The 25,395-nt window shown below is 43.9% G+C and overlaps 2 protein-coding genes across 5 annotated transcripts in view; one reads left to right on the plus strand and one right to left on the minus strand.

Annotated features, from left to right (window-relative positions):
* The window catches only part of EIF2AK2 (eukaryotic translation initiation factor 2 alpha kinase 2), a 22,010-nt gene extending 16,015 nt beyond the window's left edge, over positions 1-5,995 (minus strand). The window contains exons 1-2 of one of the 4 annotated variants that reach the window (XM_075496081.1): positions 5,755-5,995; positions 781-907 (exon numbers count right to left, since the gene is read on the minus strand). In XM_075496081.1, coding sequence (XP_075352196.1) covers positions 781-884 — 104 coding nt within the window. In that variant the 5' untranslated portion in view covers positions 885-907; positions 5,755-5,995. Of the gene's footprint in view, positions 1-722; positions 908-1,091; positions 1,415-1,487; positions 1,643-5,754 lie in introns of those variants that run through there. The other 3 variants (XM_075496079.1, XM_075496080.1, XM_075496082.1) reach the window with 3 other exon arrangements.
* A 70-nt stretch (positions 5,996-6,065) lies between these two features.
* Positions 6,066-9,134, plus strand: NANP (N-acetylneuraminic acid phosphatase). Its single transcript, XM_075496087.1, has 2 exons — positions 6,066-6,288; positions 6,533-9,134. Exons 1-2 carry the CDS (start codon positions 6,199-6,201, stop codon positions 7,226-7,228), a joined length of 786 nt encoding a protein of 261 aa, XP_075352202.1. The 5' UTR covers positions 6,066-6,198; the 3' UTR covers positions 7,229-9,134.
* Positions 9,135-25,395: the final 16,261 nt, after the last annotated feature.

The raw sequence follows: 25,395 nt of genomic DNA on the forward strand, positions 1-25,395 counted from the left end.
CTGGGACTATGGTCAGGTCTAAGAATAAGCACAGACAGTGCTGGCCGGCAACATGGAGGACATTAAAAGAAACATACTAATTATTAGCATAAGGCTTGTCTTCATGCAAACTAGCAAAAAAAAAAAAAAAAAAGCACACAAGGAAACGTCATAGATCTTGAGTATCTATGATCTCTGCAAGGGAAAAAAATTAGCAAAGCACCATATTTGTGTCAAAAAATAAAACATACTCCATCACCTGTAATTGTCTCTAAAAGTAAAAGCAAAACAGCTTAAGCAAAAGACCCTTCTCTTGTAACAGATGTTCAGAAATTAACTACAAATAAACCATGTTGGTACCCAGTCAATTAATATACAACCAACCTTTATGGTTAGCAATTAACAACATAGATCACAAATCATTTCCACGCTTCGTAAAACGAAACAAAAATCAACGCACAAAGTTAGCATAGATCATAAACTGAAGTACTTCCCGCAACCCACCCCCACCTCCTGAGAGATTTCATGGCAGACGCGTAACTTACTTACAATATAGTTACCAGTGACACCTGCATTGCTGTTGCTTTCCAAAAAAGGGCCATCAACTCTGAAATAAGTTTTCTCCTCAAACTCTATCACATGACATCCTCCCCAGCCACCTACCACTCAATTTACAGTTTCAACGAGCTCTCCTGCCACATACCCACTTTCAGCAAATTAACTGTTATGACTGCAAGCTCTACCCGGTTCGTTCATCGCAGGAAGAGTCCTGATGTTGATTGACATGCATAGCGAACTTACTCAGGATCGTGAGGTGGGCCCGTCATCCTGATGTTGGCATAAACGAGGGTAGATTTCTGCTTTTGACAGTAAGTGTTGACCTTCTCCATAGACTCACGTTCCATTTTGACACAATCTCAAAAAGGCTCTGCAAAGCAACATTCAAAGATACATCTCTGCCTCCAGGCATAGCACACAGACAGCCCCTAATCCTGGCAGATCGCTGCTATGATATAAAATAGAAAACTGGTGCCAGTAACATAAAGTTCACAGAAACCTAATTCTAATTTCTAATTCACGTGGCTGATCCGCAACTGTTTTGGAAGACTCACTGCTTGGAACAACAGATTTAGAAAGCAGAGCAGAGCATTTAGTGATTCGAGAAGGTTTCTTAGCAGATTTCTTGGCAGGAAAAGGCCGAATCCTTCACCGAACCCTGTGAAAAAAAAATCAGTGCCGGTTCTCCAGGCAGAAGGAGAAGCGACTCCTTCAGAGGGGCACCAAGAGGCACGCTAGCGTGTCCCTTCAAACCGCGATGACTGCCAGGCTCCCTCAGGCGCACCGAAGGCGAGCCCAGGCTCCCGGCCGCCGAGCCGCGGGCAGAGGCCGCCGCCGGGCGGGCCGCGCCGCTTGAGCCGGGGTGCGGGCGGCCTTGCCTCGGCGGGACCGGACGGATCCCCCGCCCGACCCGCGCCTCCGCCCCGCCGTTACCCCCGCCCCGCCGTTACCCGCAGCCGCGGCAGGCGCCCCGGGGCCCCCAGGCGCTCCAGCAGCCGGCGCGGCCCGGCGCAGCACGGCACAGAGGCGGCTCGCAGGCGCCGCCCCAGTTTCGTTTCCGCGGCGCCGCCCGCTCCGCCTGAAAGCGAAACCGAAAGGGCGGGAGGCGGCCTGGGGTGCGGTAGGGCGGGCGGGGACCACCGCCGAGCTGCGGTTCTGCGGCCGAGGGCTGGGCGGGAGCGGGAGCCCCGCAGAGAGAGGGCGGCCGCGCCCCGGGGCCGCGGGAGCCGCGCTCTGCCCCCGCCGGGAGCCGCGGCTCTGCCGCCTCCGCTCTGCGCTACGCTGCCTCGCTCCCCGGACGTCAGGGCTGCAAGGCAACGCAGCGGCGCCTCCAAGACGTTCCACCCGCGAGTAGTGTCAGCCCGGCGCGGCATTCCCCTGGGCAGCCGGCACCAATGACACAAGGGCGGCGTGGTTTAACCCCAGCCGGCAGCTCAGCCCCACACGGCCGCTCGCTCGCTCCCCCGCCGTGGGATGGGGGAGAGAATCGGAAGAGCAAAAGTGAGAGAACTCGTGGGTTGAGATAAAGACAGTTTAATAGGGAAAGCAAAAGCCACACGCAAGCAAAGCAAAGCAAGGAATTCATTCACTGCTTCCCATGAGCAGGCAGGTGTTCAGCCATCTCCAGGAAAGCAGGGCTCCAGCACACATAACAGTTACTTGGGAAGACAAACGCCATCACTCCGAACGTCCCCCCCTTCCTTCTTCTTCCCCAGCTTTCTACGTTGAGCATGACGTCATATGGTGTGCAATATTTTGGTTGGATATTATTTTATTTAGTTGGATATTATTTTATTGCACCGTATTATTTTATTGCATCCCATTTTACTGCAATCTCTCTATATAAGTTTTTCCTCATCCCTTAAACATCTTCTCTACCCTTCCAATTCTACATCTGGGGGAATTCTTTACTGAGTAAGCACCAGTCATTCCAAATGAAGCTGTACTGCTAATGTAAATTAAGAAAAAAAAATTCAACATATATTTTTACATGGTGCTTCATCACATTCCTCCTGTATTGATAAGAGCTGATTTTACAGAGGTGGTCTTCCACTTTTTAGAGATCACGCCGAAGTGCACATGCCAAATTTAGAAAAGTTAAAAAGGAAAAAAAAAAAAAAAAAAAAGTGTAACTCAAGCGTTTTTCCTTCCAGCCTGGATTGTCTGCATTTATGAGAACTGAATGTTGTTAGTCAATCCACTCAGCCTGCTCAGATCTCTTTAAACTTCTCACAGTTCTGTTTTGGTCTCAGCCAACAAATAACTTTCTCCAACACGAGCGCAATTTCTTATCTCTCATTGTTTAACCCTTCTTTAGTCTTAAAATATGTTATGGGCATCACTGAACATTAAGGCATTTCATAGTAAATCTCTTACTGGGATTAAAAAAAAAATCAGCTACCAAATTAATAATATATTCTGGAGAAGCAGGAAAGAAAATAAAAGCAGAAAAAAATAAATCTCCAAGATTAGTTTTCAGAGGCTATTTCTAAAGTATGGAGCAGATGTGTTTCACTGTGTGCACTCAATGTCTACCCTTGATCACCTAGAGACACAACCTACTGGGCTGTGCTTTGATTCCCACCCCCAAGCCCTGCAAGATTTCTCTCCAGTAGAAACCAGACAGCTGTAGAAGAGAGAAGGAAAACAGCAGTAAGCTTTAGGTCTCGTCCTTAGTATGAGGAAATTACTTGGGCACCCACCAGCACCCAGGAAGCACACCTGCTCTCCCATAGCACCGCCACAACCAACAAGGAACCCATTCAGACGGCAGTGGGGATGCAGAGAAAAACATCAGAGAGTTCAAAACGCTAAACTTTTAAGTATAATCATCTTGTAGAAAAAAAGGACAAACCACGATATGAGTCACATAATTCACAGATTATTATTTCCATATGTATGGACAAAACAAGTTTTCTTCGAAAATGTTCATGACATTCTTCCTTGTTAAACCCCCTCTAGAGCAATTCCATAATTCTATGTATGGACCTCATTTAAAGATACCAAAATGGCATTCTTTCTTACATTATCACTTCTAGAATGTGCAACACACCTCATGTTTCAGCTTGGCTCCTACTTAGGTTTCTGATCACCGTTCTTCTCCTGGCTCTGAGCCTCTGTGAGGCATTTCTAGTCTCTAGCAAGCCTGCAGAAAGAACTGCAGAAAGTACTGCACATGTCTGAAAGCATAAGATTGCACACAGATCATGTGTGCTGAAATGCTGATAGAAGAAGCTGTCGTGAGTGGCCTTATCTGCTAACCATGGGGTTCATACAAATACAGCACAGCAAATGGCTGTCTGAAGTTAAACAACCTTGCAGTGACTTTACAAGTATACACAAAAGCACGTTTTACAATTGCAGCCCTACCCTGAAGTGAACATAAGTTTTCCATGCACAGTCAGTTGACGAAGAAAATGAAAATAAAAAAATAAAAATAAGTTTAAAATATAATTATAATCCATGGTTTAACTGCTTCAATTCCATATCTGAAAGCTTCTAGTAAAGACATATATCTTATAACATCTTTTAAGACACTTATTTTCCAATTATGACCTCTTTGACCAACTGTCAAAGAAAGCACAAAGATTACTTGTATGTAAGTGTACCTTTTCTGAAAGGCACACATTTCACAGGATCCACCGCTCACTGACTGGAACGCAGGGCTGTCTGAAACAGATGCCATCTTCTTAAGCAGAGAGAATCCTAAAAATTCAGCTACTTTTAACCACTCTTCTGTGTAAATTCTGAAAAACAGTAATTCAGTAGAGGCACATGAAATGCCTAACACCTTTTCCATCTTACCACATGAAAGTAGCACATTTTATTACAAGTCAACTAGAGCAATTTTATTAAAACTCGTCCTATCTCCTTAGCTACAGGATCCTTACCCATGTCTGTTTCTTCTCAGATTCCCTCCCTCTCCTTAAATGTCTGCCTTCTGTAGTTTTACTTGCCGAGCTCTTTGGCACGATTTTTTTTGGCCTCATGTGTGACCCAACATCTCTTATCAGACATGGGGATTGCTATCAAAGGTGCAGTTTTCAGAACTGCAAGTGGCCTGGAGTGAACCTCCAGTTTCTCTGGTAAGACACAAAGTTTCCTCCCGCTTTGCAAATCATATTTAACTATTAATGTCTAATCAACATTAGCAGTATTAACAGAAACCAAATCAACACAATTTGCTTGCTGGCTGATAAAGACAAGATACAGTGTTTATCAAAACATGTTGTCAGAGAACAACAGGAACATTACTTGAGCAATCAAGTTAAATTTCACCCTGGGGAAAATGATCTATTCTGAAAGAGCAGTTGGTACCCACACCTGTAAAACCTGCTCATGCCCTTCAGGCCTTCATCCGAATGCCTTTCGGATTCATCTGCTCTAGAAAATACTGACCGTTAGAATTTCAAATATTCTAATATCATACCAGTTCCCCAAATACCGAAGTATTTATAGTGGGGTCATTGGCTCTGACTTTATCACGAACAAATCACCCCGGTGTGGCGGAAGGGGCCGTGGCTTGCTTCGCCCGCAGGTGACTCTGCGGGAGGACACGCTCCAGAAGGCAACAGCGGAGCCGCGAATGACGTCGTGCCTGACGCCGAACCGAACCGCATCTCTGGCGCCTCTGTCCTCCTCCCCCTCCTCCCTGCAGGTCCCCTTTCACCAACGCCTGCTCAAGGAACGCTCCGGAGCGCAAACCCGCGGACTTCGGCACCTCTGGGCGCCACGCAGCCGCACCGCGTGAGGACTCCGTGCCGACGTTGCGTCAGGGCAGCAGCTGGCTTCGCCTGTGACGGCAGCCGCGGCCACGGCAGGCAGCGAGCCCCAGGGACGGCACAGGCAGCGGAGCCGGCGCTGCCGGCCGGAGCGGGCAGGAAAAGCCGCGGGGGCCGCCGCGCAGCCGCTGCCGGGCGGGAACGCTGCGGGGGGAAGTCCGCCCTCGGCAGAGCCGTCCCCTGGCAGCGTTTCAGCAGATACTTTCAGATCAGATGCCAGCCCTCGGCTGCCTCACCCAGAACGCGTTCCTCAACAGAAGAAGGAAAAACAGAAAAAAACCCAAGAAAAAAAAAAACCCAAAACCAAAGGAGCGGCCCCGCCCACCGCCGCTTTCCACAGGCCCCGCTCCCGCTCACCCCTCCCTCCTCAGGCAGGCGCCTCCTCCTCCTCCCCGGCTCGGCAGCCGCCGCCACGGCTCCCCTTCCCCTCGCGTACCGCACCCCGCCCCGCGGCCGGCGCGGCAGCAGACGCGCGGGACACCGCGGCTGGCGGGGGCACGGGAGCTCCCCTCGCGGCCCTTCTCCCCGGGGATCCGGGCGGGGTCTCCTCGCAGCCCCGCTCCCGGGCCCTGCGTGATTCCAACCCCCTTCTCCCGGCGGGACGCCCCGCGGCACCCGGGCATGCGGGGCTCCACCGCAGCCCCGCGTCTACGGCGGCGGGACGGGGCAGCCGCTCTCCCCGCCTCAGCCGCCCGCCGCACGGCCCTGACGCAGCGGCCTGCGAGGCCCCTCCCCGCGCCGGCGAGGGGCGGGGCAGGAGGCGCGGCCCGCCCCGCCCCGCTGTGGCCCGGCGCGGGCGGCTGGGCGGCGGTCGGGGCGCTCCCCTCCGCCCTGGCGGCGCGGCCGTTAGAGCGGGGCGGCTCTGGCGAGAGGCGGCGCCATGGGGGTGCACGGCGTCAAGGCGGTCTTCTTCGACTTGGACAACACGCTGGTCGACACGGCGGCGGCCGGGCGGCGCGCCATCGAGGAGGTACTGCCCTTGTCCCCTCACCGCCCTCCGGCACGGGCCTGCGGCCGCGGGCCCTCCCGGCCCTGCCGCGCAGGATTCTAACCCCTTCCTGCCGTCCCTTTCCCCGCCTGCCCGGCACTGCCGCGCAGCCGGAGGCCCCTCGGGGGCCGCTGAGGGAGGCGGCGCGGCGCTGGGAGCGAGGGGGGTGCGCGGCGCCGGGCTCCCTGCGTGTCGCGCAGGGCTGAGGGCCTCTTGTCTGTTAAAGGTGGTAAGCGCCCTGCAGTCGAAGCACCACTACGGTGAGGGAGAAGCCCGTGTCATTTGCGACAAGGTCCAGGCCAAGCTTCTCAAGGAGTGTCACGATCCCGCCAAGATGTGCATCACCGACCTGCGGATTTCGCACTGGGAGGAGGCGATCCAGGAGACGATCGGCGGGGAGGCGAACCGAAACCTGGCCGCCGAGTGCTATTTCCTGTGGAAAACGACCCGCCTCCAGCACCTCACCCTGGCCGAGGACACGCGGGGCATGCTCACCGAGCTGCGGAAAGGCGTCCGCTTGCTGCTCTTAACGAACGGCGACAAACAGACGCAGAGGGAGAAGATCGAAGCGTGCGCCTGTCAGCCCTACTTCGATGCCATCGTGGTGGGAGGAGAGCAGAAAGAAGAGAAACCGGCGCCATCCATTTTTCATTACTGTTGCGATCTCCTGGGGGTGCAGCCCGCAGAGTGTGTTATGGTTGGTGACTCTCTAGATACAGATATTCAAGGAGGCCTGAATGCTGGCTTGAAGGCAACTGTCTGGTTAAACAAAGCAATGACTACCCCAGTAGATACCTCCCCAGTACCTCACTATATTATTTCTTCTGTTCTGGATCTTCCAGCAGTGTTACAGAAGATGGAGCACAAAATTAATGCTAAGTTAGGAACTGACCATATGGCTAGTAGTAACGAAGCACATTGATGGTTCCAGCATACAATCAGAGACGTGCTGAGCTGTTAGGTGACTCACGCTCTTTTAAAAAATTTGACCCTAGGATTTTGACCTCGTGTATGGTATGCTTTCTTAAACAGCAGATGGATGGGTAAGAGCACAGTTGTCAGTGAAAACAGGACAGAAACAAAGAATTAGATTAATTTAAAAGGTGCAAGTGCAGTTAATTCAAAACAACTGCCTCTGTCTGGAAATTATTTTGACGGACTGTGGCTAAAGTGTAGCTGTCTCTGACCTAAGTTGCCAGTCTCTTGTTTTTATAGTGGAAAAGAAAATTTGGATGTTTTGATCTTTCACATGCTTTGCTGACTTGTGAGTTTAGCAGAAGCTTCAGTTCAAACCTTGTTTGCAGTGTGTAAAAGCAGGTGAGAAAGAGAGTGTGGTACAATCTGGTAAATCTTCACAATTGATCTGCAGTTTATCTCAGGAACTGGAGTGAATTTTGCTATTTCTAAAACCAGAATTCATTGACAGAATTTATTATGTATCAGATCATTAGAAAATGCTCTACCTTTGATCTTTTTTCAAGTTTTAGAATTTTTTTCAGACTTTGCAGTGACTTTTCTTTTATGGAATCTGTACCTCTTGCCAAAAGTACTTAAATGTACATTAAAATTTGCATAGGGGACCATTTATCAGAGGGACGTGATGGATAAGTTTTTACTTTATATTATCTTGGTGCTTATGCAGATGCAGTATACTTGTAATTCAGATTATGATTTTTGTTGGAATGTAATTGATAAAACAGGGATATTTTCAATGGTCTTCTTACTGTACTGTCAGACTCTTTAAAAGCTAATATTACTGTTCTGTCTGATTTTATTAGTGAATTTTGATCAGACTTTTTGGAGAAACTGTTCTTGGTCTTGCTCAGGTGTATGACTACTCAGATTTGACTGCAGGATCAGTGCTTTTTTGACTGTTTTAATGGCACTGCTATACAATCCCTCCTTACTCCAGTTTCTACATGTATTTCATGTGATTTACTCTGGAGAAAATATGAGCTGGTTGTTTGTAAATGGCTTTCATGACTCTCTTCCAGGAAATTGGAAAATTATGTCATATGTATCACGGTACTGTGTACAACTTTATAATGTGTATGTGCTATTTCCACTAGATGCAGGAGATGACTCTCTAGAACACTAAGATTTCTCTTTACCGGATCATTATCTTAATAATTTAATTTTTCTGTACTTCATATTCTTACTATATAATGGGAAAGTATTCACATATTAAATGGAAATGTAAGCACTTGTTGGAAAACCTGTGTTTTTCAAAACCTATTTGCTATCTATACATTGGGCTGACTATCTGACCATATATATCGGCAATCAATATATGGTCATATATTTTATATTTTAGAATAAATTTTATATTTTAGAGTAAATCCATGACAAATCTTTTGAGAATGGGGATATTGAGGTGCTGACAGAAGAGTGTCTGGCATGTGGGCAGCAATAAAAGATCAGCAAAAAGTACAGAAGCCTATGAGGAAATGGGTGTGTAGAAGGAATCCTCTATACAAGAAACGTTCCTTTGTTTAACTTGACATGAATTTAAGTTAATGTAGTTAAGCCTTGCGTAGGATGACAGATTCAGTTTAGAGGAGGCTGTTACTGATCTGGGTTAAATTATCTGGCAAAGAGTTTAGATTGCATCAAAATATGTTGCCCCTAAATTGAGGGGAAGAAAAAAAGGAAATACTCATTAAAGTTTGAACCCCTTTCATCCTTAAAAAAGGTAAAGCAGTCCAGGTTCTTCATGTTATCTAGCCAAGACCTTTGAGACATCAGGATCAATGAAGAGAACAGAGGCAGGCCCCACCTGTACCTTTGAGGAAATGGGCATGTGCTAAAAATGATCCAATTCCAATGGTATGGTACAAATGATCCAATGGCATAGTAAGTTGCCACATGTAACATGAGGCAGTGGGACTGACTTAACACACCTTTGTTACTGAAGTAAGAGGCCCAAGTTAAGATTTTATTTTGCATTAGAAGAGCATGAAAACAGTCACTGGTTTAGCTGATGAGCAAAGTGTTGCTAATAACATTCCTTATAACAAGGATTGAGAGAAAAATAATAAAGATCATTGAGCCTATGAGGAATATTGTGTAAAAACAGAAATGTATCCAAAAGGTTAGATGGATCCCTGAAAAGATAATGTATTTGAAGTAATTTGTTTTAACCGTACTGTCTGATACAAAAGCAACAACTTTGCTTACAACAGCATCCCAAAGGAGCTGCAGTATAACTCTGCATTGTTTGCACAACATCGGGGTAAGAACCTAGGTCAGAATGAGGTTTCTGATACAGCTGAGATTTAAAATAACAAATAGTAATAATTCACAATTCTTTCCGTGGGCTTGAAGGACATACATATGCCAGGTTACCATTTTTTAATGTAGGTTGAGGCTCCTATTCTCTTGCCACTGCATCATTCTGAAGTGAGATGCTGAGCCTGCTTATTGTATAAAGGGTCTCTTGTTTTAGAAGAGACTGTTCTTTGTTTTGCATGTGGCCAGTCGTTTTCTTAAATCTATGAATCTATGAAAAACCACTGTAACTGAACACTCAGGTGATAGTGTGGTCTGTAGAGGCTGCACCCAAGTATATTTTTTCCCTTGCTGAGTACTGTACCAGGCTGGATGTGACTACCAGTGTCCAGATAGGGCAATAGTGTTACCATGCTTCTATACAACAAGAAGAAACAATAGAAGGGGTTTCTCTGTCTAGGGGTCTTCTTAGAAGCAGTTACCCAATAAGCTGGATTAGGTATCTGGAGTATCTCTGAATACTCAAGATGTTTTTCTTGGATGGAGCTCTTACAGAAAGCCTAATGAAAAATAATATTTAATGAAATGGAAGCATAAATGTAGTGATGGGATAATTTTCACATCAGAAGCAGGAATAGATCAATAAAACAGTCTGTATTCAGTTCCAGTTAAGTACTGGTTTTGCTTAGTGTTATGCTCTATTAGCTAAGTCATCTAGTTTAAATTATATTGCCAAAACACACTAAATAAAAAGAGGAAAAAGAAATTCCATCTATATTTTTAAAAACCTTTTTTTTTTCAGATAAATATTACCTCCTGAGGTTAATCTACAGTAACTTTGACTTTAGTGAAATGTGAACTTTCAGTGAACTGAAACAATAGTTTAATACCAACTGTAATTCTTGATTTAAAATAACCCATGTACTAGTCTAATAAAAGTATTTTGTTTATAAAACATTTGTTTCAATGTTCTGTATTACTGTGGATAACTGTTTGTGACCAGGTTTACAACAACGGGCAAAAGTTCTGTTTGTTTTTTAAAATAGCACAGAATTAGGCTTCAAAATCTGTGACCTCACGTTTAGATGTGGTGACTGGGTGTAGTTTCCATCATTTCAGAGGCTGGAACATAATTATGTATTTATGAAGCTTCTTGGCCGGACTGTGTAAACCCTGTTGAATTCCTAACTGCAGTTCACTGCCAGTTGAACCTGACTTGCCAAGCTGAATGCCAGCGCAGATATGCCTATGTGTCCTGACGTCATGGCACTGGCTGCTGCAGCAGCATAAGAACAGACTGCAAAGCAGATAAGATAAATACAGTAATCTCAAGTCCAGGGGACCCATTTCAGCAGGTTATGGGTGCACAAAGCCGTATCTGAGCGATTGCTACACTCACCTCTGTGTGACCTGGGAGAAGGGAGAGTGGGGTGTTGCTCGCCTCATGGCTCTCTTGGCTGCAGAAGAGCAAGCTGTCCCCTCATAGTTTTCCACTGGGTAATGGAACAAATTGTCCATCTTCTGAACCTGTGGAGACAGATGGAGAGGTGGAAAGGTACTTCAAGGTACTCTAGATGAGGGTAGGGTGTTAAACTGAGTAAAGGGGGACTTGGCCTCTAGCGCGGGCACTTGGCTGAAGTATCAGATGGCTGAAGTATCAGACCTGCACACCACAGCATCTCTGTTCTTGTTGGGGAAGCTCTGTATGTGTAAGGCATTAAGCTGGACAGTGAGAGCCTCAGAAATGAGGACATTTTCTTACGCGCTTGAAAAACTTTCGCACAAAGTTAGAGTTCTTAGAAGGTGACCCGAATGTTTTATACAGGAGATAAGTACCTTTCATTAGAATACTGAGTTGGTGCAAAGAGATAAGATGTCTGGATGGGGTAACAACTAAAGGTCTTCGTATTTCCTGAAATACAGACAACAGACAACTTCCTGTGCCCCAGCTAACCTGAACCAGTTCTATTTGTCTTTTCTTCTGAAGCTTCTGTTACTTGACAACACCAGTAATAGGGTTTTGAACTAAATCGGAGTAGTCTGATCCATCAGAGTAATTTCTCCTGTTCACATGTGTAGGGATTCTTTTTTCAACTTCAGCTCTAAAATGTGGCGATTTTTACTCCCAGGTTACCTTGAGGCCTTTAAACAAAATTTAAAATCCGACTTTAACTCTGTACTAACAAAACTCATCATCTGGAAATCATTTGAGCACGTTGAGAAGTACAACAAATAGAAACGCAATGTATCTCTGCTGTACGTAGCGGTATACTGTTCTTTTGTGCACAGCTTTTACTATCAGCCTTGCAGTGGGATTGTCTCCATTATAACTCTCTTTCTAGATCACGCTGTGCACATACAAGAGACATAACAATGCAGAGATGATGTCAGCTGTGTCTAAAGCAAAAACTGCAACTTTCTGCCTATGTTGCAAGGGACCTAGACACAGAGAATCACGTTGCCTGCTCCGTATAGCATATTTTGACCTTTTATTTCATCTACTAAAAACAAGGTTACATGAGAGTCTTCTGCTGAACAGTCCTCAAATGCCAGAAAAAAGATGCGTTTTTAAAAATATGAACTGAAATTATGGTGCTAATACATGAAATTTCAGTCCTTTAGAAGTGCAAGCCATATTTCTCAAGTCAACACCTAACCAAAGACCAGATGGTAACTTCGCATAGGGTCTAATTTAACATAGGAAAATGTTGCCATTTACATCAGTGGAACTTCACAAGTTTAAGTAAGATTTGTAAGCTCATTTCTATAAGATCATCTGCAAGTGACTTCTGCCTTCCACTTCTCCTCCCTCGGCTAATTGATCTCCCTCATTTGTTTCGTCGGTTGTATTTCCATATCTTTCGGAATCACAACAGCCTCTAGCATTGGGATAAAGTTTGCAGAGGATTGCAATAAAAAGTAGTGGAAGAGAGCCAGCTTTTCTAGCAAGATCATGTTAAGTATATACATTTAGTACCAGCTCCTTGGCAGCTGTGTGCTGCAAGCATGTGTTTGGACTGTGTTTGTTTTAAATGGCCTTTCCTCCAAAGAAACTTCCATTCATATCACACAGACTAGGCAAATTTGTCAATTTGTAAAAAAAAAAAAAAAATTAAAAAGGGGGGGGGGGGGAAGCCTCCAAACAAAATAATCTGTTAGTCACCTATGGATATAAAGGTTTATAAGGCAAGTTTAAAATACTAAATCTGAGATACTTTTCTCCAAGTTACAAAATAACTGTTGATGATTAGTTGACTTAAGAAGTGAATGTTGTGAGGAAAACAAAACACTACTCATCATTTCAGCAGTTTCGCAGTGTCTGTTCAGTCCATTCATCACAGGCTCTAAACGTTTGATTTTTCTGTCAACTATATTCAAGAACAACTTTGTCACACTGAGAAAATCCAACTTCTTTATATTTTGGAAATAACATATTACTAGGCAACGTGGAAGAAACTGTGTATGTAGCTTCAACTACATTTTAATATACATTTTATTTAATGTATTTAATGTATTAATGCACATTTTTGTTAAGTTCTTTCTTGTATTTTGCCCTGGAAATGTTTATTTTGCTACACCATCACTATTGCAAAAATGCAGTACAATACAGGGCCAGTAAGGTACAGAGATGTATCTGAGTATATAGGACTGTGGTCATCTAAGAGCTATGCTTTAGATCAAGGATTTAGGAAGTTTTTTTGTACTTCTCAATGATTCTAGGAAGTCACTTGGAATAGTTACGGCTCTGCTTCCCCAGAAACGAAGATGGAAAAATGAAGTGGAAAGCACTTCAATTTATCTTGCTTTCCAGTCAAAATCCAGCCTGGTGAGCATCAGGTGAGCACATGTTTATTTACTTGTGTTGTTGCTGAGTCTGCGCAGTGGTACTGCGTTCAGGCAGATGTGGGAAGAGCATTTTCCCGAGCCAGTGACCAGTGTAACAGGAAGGTCCAACTGGAAGTGAAACCATCACATGTCAAAATACATCAACTACTCAAATATATAGTTTATTGGTTCTTTTGCGATGCGAGTATTAAGAAGCTCAGTAGATTCTTCTCTTTTATTCTTTTCATGAATTAGGCCAACAAGCATCCTCCAAGTTACCGTGCCGTTTCCATCAGAACACAATGTGTTGTAGGTCTGTGCGTTTGATAAAGTCAGGCTTAACTGTTTTCGGTTTGCTACTGGTTGGGTGGTCTTTGCTGTTAACGGTGTGGCCCGTTAAATCTCACTGGGGTTAGGATTGATCAGGAAGTCTGCAGTGGATGGACTGACAGCCTTTGTTTTCCAAACTGTTGATGCCTTCCATTGTGTTTTGTTTCAGACATTTAAATGAGAAGGGTCCTGAATGTTCTAAGTCCTTTTTTTCTTTTCAGGAAGAAAATGCATCAACAGCTTGTTTATTTTTCTTTCAGTAAATGTAACTGGGTAAAAATACTTTTTTGCTTCCATCCCTCTCATCTGAAAGTATTTTAAAAGCTACCTCATAACTTAATGTCTGAACTACTTTGATATATTTGTTATCTTTATCCTGTTACTTTGTGAAGTTACATGTCTGTTTCAAAAAATGCTACTGCTGCAGCCAGAGGTTCATCTTAATACTGTATTGTTATAGTTTTACACTGTACTTCTGTGCTGTATCTCAAAATGAAAACAAGCTCCTACCTTGGAGGTATTTTACTTTGAGATAAATCTACCTAGTTAACCATTTCTTTTTGTTTTATTTTGAATACTGTGCCCCCTGTTTAACGATGTTCTGTCCACCCAAACCACTTTCGTTTGTTTTTCTCTCTTTTCTGTAGAGCAGCAGTGTTTGTGCATATTTGCAGGGTGAGCAGCATGCAATAGATGTGCGCAAAATGCAGAGAAAAAAGCCCTTTGGCTTCTAATATCCTCTGTGTTAGGATTTGCATTCCCAACATTTTACGGGACTTGGCAGTTTTTAGGTTGACTTAATAGCTTTCTCTGCAGCTTAAGTTCTGTCACCAGCGAATGATGAGCAAAGAAGCTGTTTCTGCGTACTACACAATAATTTTATAATACGCTGCCAGGAAGAATTGTCATTGGCCTGGATTCTCCATTTTAGTGCCACAGTACCACTGTTCAGATATCAGCAGGTTCATGCTGGCATAAAACATTTTAAGGATATTAAAAAACAGCCTCACTATTTTTCTATTTCTATTTTCTATTACAAAGGACCAGTGCTGTATTTGGGGTTGTATGCACGTGCTCTATAATGGGGTTTGGTTAAGAAATGGCTATTTTTCTATATTGCTGGGTGCTGAAGTGATGTCCTTGAGGAGTCACGGTGCTGCTAATAAGCTATCCTTTCCACATTAAAAGATGCAAATGTATTTTAGGATAATTTTTGCGTGGCTAATTTAGGAGTGAAGAAAGAAAAAATTAAAGTTGAATAATAGGACCATTTCTTGATTACAAGGAGTTAGTGTCTGGAGTAGGGTTGAAAAGAAAGTCCTATCATTTGGGTATTTAAAAATACACCCAGTTTATTATGCTCACAGTTGGTCATCTAAGTTTCTTAAAATCCTTTCAGTGTTTTTATATAATATACATTTTTTTAAAAAATCAATAACCAGAATAATGCAATTAGCAGTCTGCTGGAGATTTCATTCTCATTTTCAGTGTTTCCTCAGCAGGTGGCATCAGAGGTTCGTTAGATGTAGATACAAGCATAGTTTGTTTGGGTTTTTTTCCTGTTCTTGTTTTTTCCTCCATCATTGTTTTAAAAATAAAACATACCTGGTACCCATAAAGGAGGTCTTCTTTTCACTTGGCACTACCCTCCAGACATCATAAATGATGATGAGATCCTGTTTTACTAGGCATTGTACACATACATGGCAAAATAGCTCTGCTTAGAAGAGGTTTCGATGTAGGTAGATAAGTATCATCTTTATTTTAAGTATGAGGATCTGTGGCGTATTTTGCAAAATGCACATCAGTTGAAAACCAGCATGACTAAGAGGATCAGCAACAAGTTTGTTATCATGGTGCCAAACAAAATCCAGCCTTCTAAGGTACACGTGCATTGTGCTTGAACTGAATTTTATTTATATCATGTAGGTATTGGATTTATTTAAGAAAGAGGAACTTTTTTCCCTGCAGCTGATGCTGCAGTGGCATCTTCATGATTTCAAAGTTCTCCTCATGAGCTCCCTCCTCTTTCTGTGATTAGCCAGCACACTAGCACTTCATATCGGTGACCTCATGGCATGACCTGCTACTACATCGTATTTTTCTCACTCTCTGGAATTCTTGGCTGCATCCACAGGCCAGCAGTTCAGGCCACGGCTGTAAGGTCAGCACCTCCGTTCCTATCCGGGCACCTGAAAACGTGGGCTGAGTGTCACTGACAAACCCCGTGACGTCATTCTGTTTGGCATCTCCCCCCGGCCCCGGCTTGAATTCTGGCGCTCAGTGACGGCTTTAGGTGCCCGCATGAGGAAGCCTCGAACACCGGCAGGAATTTCTGCTGCATTTTTCCTCGGTGCTCAGCAGGCGGCAGCTGAGGGTCGGTGTGCAGCAGAACCAGCCACAGGCTACCAGAGCCCTCTGCAGCTGCCGCAGCCCATCGAAGGGTATCTCCCAGTAATCGCATCGACCCTAGGAGCGTAGAAAAACTGGTCAACACCTGCAGCGGGCTTCTGCGTTTCAGAAACTTGTACCACAATGTATAGGGCTGGCCCAGTGCATCTTACACAGTATACGCTTGGCACTCATCAGACGTACGGCAGGTGTGTGGGCAGGAGGGCTGCCCGACATGCCTGCTGTGGGCCTCTCTGTGTGCTGCTGTTGAGCCCTCTGCAGCCCCGGGGCTGCCAGACCACCAGCAGCACGGCTGCATCTGCTGCTACTGCTCCAGTCAACCCGAGTAGAAAACTGTATAAAAATGACCAAGAGAACATGCCCAGGGAGATAAAGGGTGGCCCCACTGTGAGGTACAGAAATACTGCTGTCTCCATCTTAGCAGAGACTCAGAAAACCGGAGTGACTGGCTGATAGTCAGACAGCAAGCTTGGGATGGGGACAGGCATCACAACCAGCTACGTCTGGCCCTGGATAGCGGCCTTGGCGGTTGAACCTGAGGCAAAGCCTCCGCTGAAGCTCTCCTAGGCCAAGAACAACAGCATGGTGGCAGGGTCTGTCCATATAATGAGAATAAACAGTGCAGCACTGGAGTGGTTCAAAATATGCACTTGCACTCAGCAACTCTTCTCACCTGAGAGCACAGCTGTGCAGAAGTATTGCTACAGGGAAGGACCTCTGACAAGTAATTGTGAATTAAGGTACACACTCGAAAAACCCCATTTCTGCACTGACTGCCTGTCTTCTCCTGAAAGTGCCTGGGACATTTTGGAGCTTTCTCAATACGCCTAGTATTAGAGGAGTTCTTTCTCCATGTTAAGTAATATTATCAGATGTTTGCCCAGAGAAAATGCCCTTAAACAATGCCCAAGATCTTTCCTTGATGCTTAGAAGGCAGGCTGCTGTATTGCCTAAGTGCCTGCCTGCCCTTAAACAATGCCCAAGATCTTTCCTTGATGCTTAGAAGGCAGGCTGCTGTATTGCCTAAGTGCCTGCCTGTTTGACACACACACACCCCCCAAATGTGGGGAATGCCATGATTTTAGAGGACCTTTGTGCCTTACTCAGGCCTGAATGACACAAAATACCAAAACTTTGATGCTAAAAGTCTGGAAGAGTCAGTGTAAATGGTCAATGCGGCTTTGGCCACTGCGATTGTAAGAGGCTGTGTCCCAAGACTGACTAGAAATGGTGTGCCTTATGCTGTATTTGCTACCCTCCTTTTCCTTTTCCTGCCCATCCAGCTGCCCTCTCTTGTTTCATCCACTTTTCAGGATGTGTTTGTTAAGCTCCCTTGGGTGAGCAGTCTTACTACAAGTTTCTACAGTGCCTAGCATAAAATAAGCCCAGGAAGCTGGCCAGCGCATCATGCCCAAAGTAAGCACAGCTAATAATTGTTTTGCTTTAATGAATAATGTTTCTTCATTATGCAATGAAAAGCAGACCTCCTAAAAGCTTCAGTGCTTTTCCGTGCACCGAAGACAGCAAATTTAGAAGGTAAAAAGGCCAAAATCCAAGATGCCTGCAGATTTCCACAGGTCATACCAGCGAAATAACTGGTATTTGTCCTGTTCTTACTTGCTGCCTTTTTGGCTCAGACTCCGGTCATGCTTTCACTGGGGTGGATAGAGAAGAACTCCATTAAGAGCAAAGCATGTATGACTAAGGGAAGTGGTGGCAAAGTCTGGCCTGCTGCTTGTGAAGTAGCTGCTATCACACGTCCTTGACAAACATTTTAGCTCGTGTCTGTTACCTCACTGTAGCAAAGCAAACCAGGGGTGATGTCCTCTCCTACAGATCAAAGTCAGTGGGAATTCCCTTTGAGCGAAAGTAGCAGCTGCTATCTGCGAGAGGCTGAGGGATCATGTTTACCTGGAATTTCCCAAGACAAAACCCATAGCTGCTGGCAGGTATTTGTCAGCATGCGGCACTCTGGCGTGCAGAAAATGAACACGGTATGTAGAGTAGCGAGTGCTTTAACCTGAACACTGCTGGGAGGAAAGTGGAGAAAACCTGGGCAGTGATGCCCCAGGATCTCCGCAGATGAGCACAAGGCAAGTGGGAATTACATCAGTAGCAGGAAACAGGGACATCCGACATGTAAAATGCAGAATTAATTCCCCCAGCATGTTGTGACTGCCAAAGTATAAATGGCTTCAGAAAGACTAAACCAATTTGTGGAGGATGCATCCAAAAGAATATGCTGGACAGAATGGTATGGATACAGCTTATGCCTCTGGAAGTCTCCTCCACACCAATGGCCAGCAGCTAAAACTGCTTACCAGGGAAAGGAGCACCCCAGAAAATGCCCCACTTCCTACCCTCCTCCTCAGTCATCTCCCGCTTGCCACCCCTGCAGACAGCACACCAGACTGACTCACTGAGCTGGCCCCAAACAGATGTTCTCAGGCAATATTTTCTCCCCGAAAATCTCACGAAAATATCCCCGGAATTAAGATAAAATTTATGTAAAAATTTGCATATAGCTTGCATCTCTCATTTAGACATCAAGACATGCATGTCTCATTTAGACATGCAAGTCTCATTATGACACTTTTGGGACCTGCCTAGTTCAGCAATCACATGAAATCTCCATAATAGTTATTTAAAATATCCTGTGGAACTATGTAGCCCAAAGAAAATACCTGGGATAAGTCATACGGAAAGAAACTTCTCACCCCTACCTTACTACAAAACTGTAATGCACATCCCTAATTGAGAATAAAATATAGCCCTCTACTATTCTGTGCGAGGATACTTTCTTCAGCCAGTACTTACTGAGTTACAAACATCACGACTACTGTCCTTATGTTCTTTTAAGTGGCATTTGTTATGTTTAGTATACAAGGTACTGCTGGTGATTGGAGCCAGAAATAAGAATTTTTTAAAATAATGCTTTAAAATAATATATTTCTATAGGTGGATACTGAAATTTTACCTCTCTAAATGTGACATTACTGGATTTTACAGCTTTTGATGTGAAATTTGCCCTGGGAAGAAGTTCTGAGTAAAGCTATGCACTGCATAAGTTTCAGTCTAAAACCATCACTCACAAAGCAAGGGGAGCCCCTACAAAGTTTTCAACATGTGCAAGGGCCATCGGTCTGCTCTCAGGTTTAGAGTTAGATTTGTACCTTAGTACCGGCAGAGCCTGGGTGACGTGCGTATGGGATAAGCACAAGCACATGCAACTGCAGATGCCCCCCCCCCCCCCCCGCTCATTGATATAGTTCTGATCATATTCATATATATTTTAAACTCTCACATAGACCTTTTTGCCCCTCCCATTCTCCTCCAGAGCCCCCAAATATTTTTCCACTGAGGTTTTCCAACAGCTTCTTCCTAGATAGGCCAGCCACCTTTCCCGGGTTTTATATTTCCTAGGGCTAAATTGTATCAGAAGTTTTCTCTATCAATCCTTCAGAAAAAATTGCAGAAACTAACAAAAACCAGCACTTGTGAAATAGATGTCATTATAATGCTAGTTGATCACATAGTAAGCAATCCTTTGTCTTAACGAACAGTGCTAGATGTAATATACTAAGCATAAACCACAAATCAATAATATCATTTTGATGAATAAACAGAATAGCTATTCCTTCTAGCATCAAGTATTGGCAGGTGTGTTTGTCAGTCTCTGTTTGGTGTGAGACTATGTGCCAGAAGTTCTCTGAAAATATTTACACTTTCACATATATTCTATTTTTTATTATTTGGGCACTGTAACCATCTCAAAATGAGTTTCTGCAGACCCCTGTCAAAGCTTACTAGTCCAATTTTGTGTTACTTGAGACACAATGATTCAGCAGTAATGGCTTAAAAAGCTTTTTTTGCATACACAAAAAATCAGTTCCTTGCCGCTGCTAGGCTAAACAAACTGTGGCCTCGTTCCAGAAAAAAAGAAAGGAACTCCTTATTTGAACCCAAGATGTTGTTGTAAGTTTATCTTAATGAGGTGGTTACGGTCTTCAGCATTCGTTTTTTAATTATTTGGAGGAATCCTCTCGGACACAGTGAAATGGCATAGTAGGATATTAATCTGGGCTAGAAAAATCCAATTATCAGAAACAAGCCGGCAGCTTTTCTAAACAACATCCATTACATTCTACAGGGTCCCAGTTTTAATTAAAACAAACAAAGCTCTGGTGTTCTGGCTACAAAGAAGGACTCCAAACTTTCCAGTCCGGTTCAGGCTCAGCTGCCAGTTCTGTTTTCCCTTGGCTTTATCTATATTCAAAGTCATACCAATTTAACTCCCAAGCAGTATTTAATCACAATTAATGAAATAGATGCTAACCGCTGCAGAAATGCACTTAATTTGATTTAAATAAGGTTTAGATCAGCCTAGTTAATTGAGTTTATCGCCACCTTCAACTGGTATATATAACATTTAAAACTCAATAAAGAGTGTCTTCAGATTATATGACTAAATTTAAATTATACAGCCAACCAGCATAATTTTGAAGGTAAATGTTACCTATGTTAGGGAAACCCAGTTTTGGGAGAGGGCTTAGGCAGCCACAGTCACCATGGAAAGACCCAAAGGAGAACTCCACAAATCACCAGCTTGGGGCTGGGGAACATTGGGGCGTAGGTTTGCACTGGGAGCCGCTCCTTGTGCTGTGAAACCATAGTTGGACAGGAATTTAATGTGCCGTTAATGTACTCAGGATGACATTTCAGTGAGTAACAAATAAATGAGCTGCATTCTGTATTAAAAAGACTGGATAAAATGTTAAATGAAACCGGTGTGCCATGATAGCATAGCTGCAAAGACAGTTGTTTTCAAAAGCTGACAGGCACTTCTGTTTTATACAGCAGAAATAAAAATGAAGGTATTTGCACATTCAATTATACCTGGCCCTAAGGAGATATGGTCCCTACCCAAAGGAGCAGAAGTTCTAAAGAAACAAATTGCATAAGGCAAAATTCAGTGATTTATGAAAGAATAGCCTTTAAGTGATGACCTGGCCCTTCTGGTGACAGGATATTGGCAGGATATTCTGATGGGGACCTTCTTCTGCTAGAACAGCAAAATAACTTCCTTATCCTGGATGCAAGCAAATCTCATATTTTGAGATCTTAAACTAAAGGGCTTGTTCTCTCACAACATGTTGATAATGTATCATCCAACTCAGCTGAACAGATCCAGCCACAAGCAGAGAGACCTTTTTAATAAGGATGTCTATTTAAAAAGAACTTTAATGCTGTGGGTCATGAAAACCTAATCTGTTTTTAAAGAAAATTACAATCTGATATTATTAACCAGATTTTGCCCCTGCCTGTTCAACCACAAAGCAATCCCAAACGTTTTTGCCTGTACTTGGAATTCCCCCTTTGTCACCAACTCTGCACGCTCCTTTAAATAACCCATTGTCATCGTAGCCAAGACACTATTTGTTATTTTAAGGGTCCAGCAGATAGGACAGAAATACTACTGCAATCGATTACAACAGCAGATAATCATGGTGAAAGAAGCTACACAAATGAGCAGCAGAGGAGTTTCATTTAGTGAATTCAGCGTGTCCAGAGACTGCACCGCCGCTCACAGCAGCTAGCAGTACTACCCCTCCATATCCCAGGCCACAGATGAAGCAGCTCCTGTTTTATTTGGGGGCTCTGATCACCTGGTTACCCACATTGCCTGGGTTTTCATTTGCTGCTGGGCTCCAGACTAGGACAAAACAGCTAGTTCCATTGGTGACAAAGCCCAAACATTTTTCTCTGAGACCAGCAGCAATGCATAGTAGTTAACTAACTAATTAGTTAGCTAGCTAACTATATTAATTAGTAGCTGCCAAAAGACATCCTTCAGACTCGGCTCTCACCAGGCTGAGAAGAGGACACCGCTTCCTATGCCTCTCACCCCACACCAAGAGGAGGGTGGCCCGAGCTCTACGTCCCAAGATGAGGCACAGATTTAGAGGACTCCTAATTCCTCCACAGTAACTGAAAGCTGCATTTACCATTCCTCCTTCTTTGCAGTATTAAACTTTGACTTGATTGGGAAGTGTAAATGTCACGGGTGAGATCAGAGCTGGTCTCAGCTGGAACAGCCCCACCGAAGACAGGGAAGCTCTGCTGGTGTACGTCAGCTGAGCATCTGCCCAAGCTTCCATGGTAGGGATGTCTCTTCAGGTTCATAGTATCCCCAGCTGGAGAAGAGAAATCTTGTTTCGTCCTTTATTTTCTTTCTCTTTTTGCCGTTTCTCCTTTTGTCTCTCTCTTTCTCTCTCTCTTTCTTTTTCTTTCTCTCTACACAACTGATCATTTGGGTGTTTTTTGACTTCTGCAATGGCACTGCAGGAATTACCACCACAGATCAGAAGAACAGTCTACTAAGTCCACTCCACTTTCCCGGCTGCTGTCAATACCAGGTATTTTCAAGGACAACGTAGGAGGGACACTCAGCAGTTCCCACCACGCTGGAGAGCACTCGGTTGTGAATGCAGTGAAGTGAGAGGACACAGACCCCTATACACACATAGATTATTTCAGCTCTCTGTAATACTTATTTTTATTATCTAAGTACCTGATTTGATTTTGGATTTTACTAATTCTGTCTGTTAATTCTATTCCTAGAGTCCTTTACCAAACTAAGATGCATTTTAGTATTTCCTGTACATATGCACTGTGAAAATAATGATCAAATGAATATTTTTAAATAACTTCATGTCATTATTCTTTTAGGAAAAGATGCTGAACTGATCTCTAAACCATACTTGGTTGTATGTATCTGTAGTATTTCACCTTGCATACACCTCCTCTTCAAACTCTAAGTCATATTGTCATCTCTACTTTTACTTCAGATGAAAGGTTCTTAATTTCCCTTACTATTTTCATTATTCTTTTTTTCCATCTATCTTATGTTCTAATCGAGATTTTCATTATTGAACTCCCTATTCCCAGTCCTCTTTCTTGATTTTTCCTAGTTCTGTTTTTGAAAAGTCCTGAAAAAAAAGTCTCTGAAATACCTAATTACATGAAAGTGAGGATAATGCAGAGATTATTACACTCTGGCATGATTTACCTAGCTTGGAGAAGTTCGCATTTTCTGAGAATACACTTTGAAGCGGCTACGTTTCATGGGAAAATTGAAAGAACTTAATTACATTGGAGTACAATATTATGTTGCCACCCTTACCATCATATTTAATAACACAAAACTGTTTAATAGTTTTTGTCTTAGAAATTATTGAAGTGTTGCATCACTTTTAGATCTGAGCAATTTTTTTAACAATTTTTAAATTTTTTTTTTATTTTTTAAACGTCTTGTTTATAAAAAAATGCAGTCTCAAGTCTAACAGTTTGGAGAAGATTTGAGAATGCTGATTACATCTGGGAAATATTTTGGAAAATTTGTTTTCCAAAGAAAACTCTGAAGCTGAATTTGGCTAAATTATCTTTAAAAAGTAAGAGGTGCTGAACCAACATATTTCATTCACTGTGAAGGCAACTGTGCGTTCATTTTTCCTGCCCAGCCAAAGAATTTAGAAACCAGTCACTCACACATTTCTAGTTTCTTTTCTCCAGTCTAGTAAACATTTAATTTAAGGAAAACTACATTAAGACAACAAAAAGCAAGTGAGTAGTTCCTAGGCTATGGACTGCAGAGGCTTCAGGAGGACATGGAAAGCGGTCCCCACCTCGTACTTTCAGATAAAAGCGTGCTGGCAAAATAGTTACTCTCTTCAACATTTTTGTGGGCTGACAATGGCCACTAATGCAAAAAATCCTTGAGAAGCACTGGGTCGCCCCAAAATGCCTGTTTCGCCACAGGGAGAAGTTTTCGTCCCAGCGTTATCACCAGGGCGCTCCTTGCTCTCCTCAGGCTCGCCTGACTTCCCCAGTAACAGGACAGCTCACCGTGAGGATAATGAAAGATCACCCTGCTCACTTGAAGCGTTAGACTGAGTCATCTCCTGAGAAAGGGTCAACCGCGTTGCGACCTTTTCATCCTAGGAAGGCAGTACTATTTTTCACTGTTTTGAAGATGATGATGATTACTATTACTATTATTATTACTATTATTTAAGTCACGTTATACCCACGCTTAGGTCTGCTGCAGGTGAAAGAGCCCACAGGAGGGGAGCGAACGCAGGAGAAGAGCCAAGGTCTCTCCTTCATCTCCCTGCCCCTTGCAGCCGCCTGCTCCCCAGGGCGGGCATGTCGCAGGGACTCGGACAGTGCCTGCTCCTGAGCTTGCACCCAAATTTCAGGGAAGCCCAAAACCTTCCCTCCACAAGGGCTTTGTTTTGCAGGCAGGGCTGAGGGTTCCTTGGCTGCAGGCACCCAGACAATAAGGCTGGATAATGTGCAGGCTGTATATTTAATTTCCCATGGGAGTGTTACTGATGAGGGAGCGTTGTACAGGCAGATATGGCAGAGCTATTGCCAAGGCTTATTTCATTTAATTGCCGTGCCTCATTACTGACAAACATCCGTTCCAGTTCATGAAAGGTGTAGGCTATTTTATAGAGTGCCTTATGGCTCCCATTTATGTTCTCCCGAGTTTGATCTCGCTAGGTATTTGAACTAGACGCCATCAGACACCAAAAAATGCTTATTATATATAACGAAGAAGGAAGGCCAAGCAGGAGGTGGCAAATTTCTGAAACAGCTCCTTAGCTGAAACATGAACTAAACAGGAGAACTGAAACAGTAACGTCTGCAAGGTGTATATATATATGTGTGTATATATATGTATATACACACACCCCCATATTCAATAATTAAACATAATTTATTTTTACAACTGGCTACATCAGAGCTGGGTTTTGTTAAAACACTTTGGCTTTGCGAGGCCGCTGGGTGCTCACAGAGGCCTTTTTCTTTGTGAAGTGCTGCTTCTCACAAAGGGATTGTGCCACTGGGTGCAACTTGAAAATGAGGAGTAGGAGAACTCTTCCAACGAGCACACTGTCATGGCTCTTACTGCATAGTCCCCGGTGGGGAACAGTGACGACGGACTATCTACTGCCATGCTAGTTTACGACCGTTGAAGTATGATTACACAGTTAACAGTGTCATTGTTCAAAACTATTTTGGAGTAAAATGTGTACCTGTAATTTTGAACTCACTTTACCCTTCCCTACAGGCCTTGTGGGGCAAAGAAAATCACAGCTTTGTGAGTATCAGCCTGTCCCCAGCCACTCAAACACTGTGCTCGTGCTCCCAAGACCGCAGCAGTGTCGAACTGACTGAAGCTCCTAAGGATGACAAACCCTGGTCCACCACACGTCAGATTTCCTGCCT

Source organism: Mycteria americana, chromosome 3 (genome assembly GCF_035582795.1).
Source record: "Mycteria americana isolate JAX WOST 10 ecotype Jacksonville Zoo and Gardens chromosome 3, USCA_MyAme_1.0, whole genome shotgun sequence".
Lineage (NCBI taxonomy): Eukaryota > Metazoa > Chordata > Aves > Ciconiiformes > Ciconiidae > Mycteria > Mycteria americana.

Bases quoted from the DNA above. Each gene is read 5' to 3' on its own strand.
- NANP (XM_075496087.1), top strand. From the start codon at position 6,199: ATGGGGGTGCACGGCGTCAAGGCGGTCTTCTTCGACTTGGACAACACG. The intron at 6,289-6,532 runs GTACTGCCCTTG...TGTCTGTTAAAG, and splicing joins GGCGGCGCGCCATCGAGGAG to GTGGTAAGCGCCCTGCAGTC.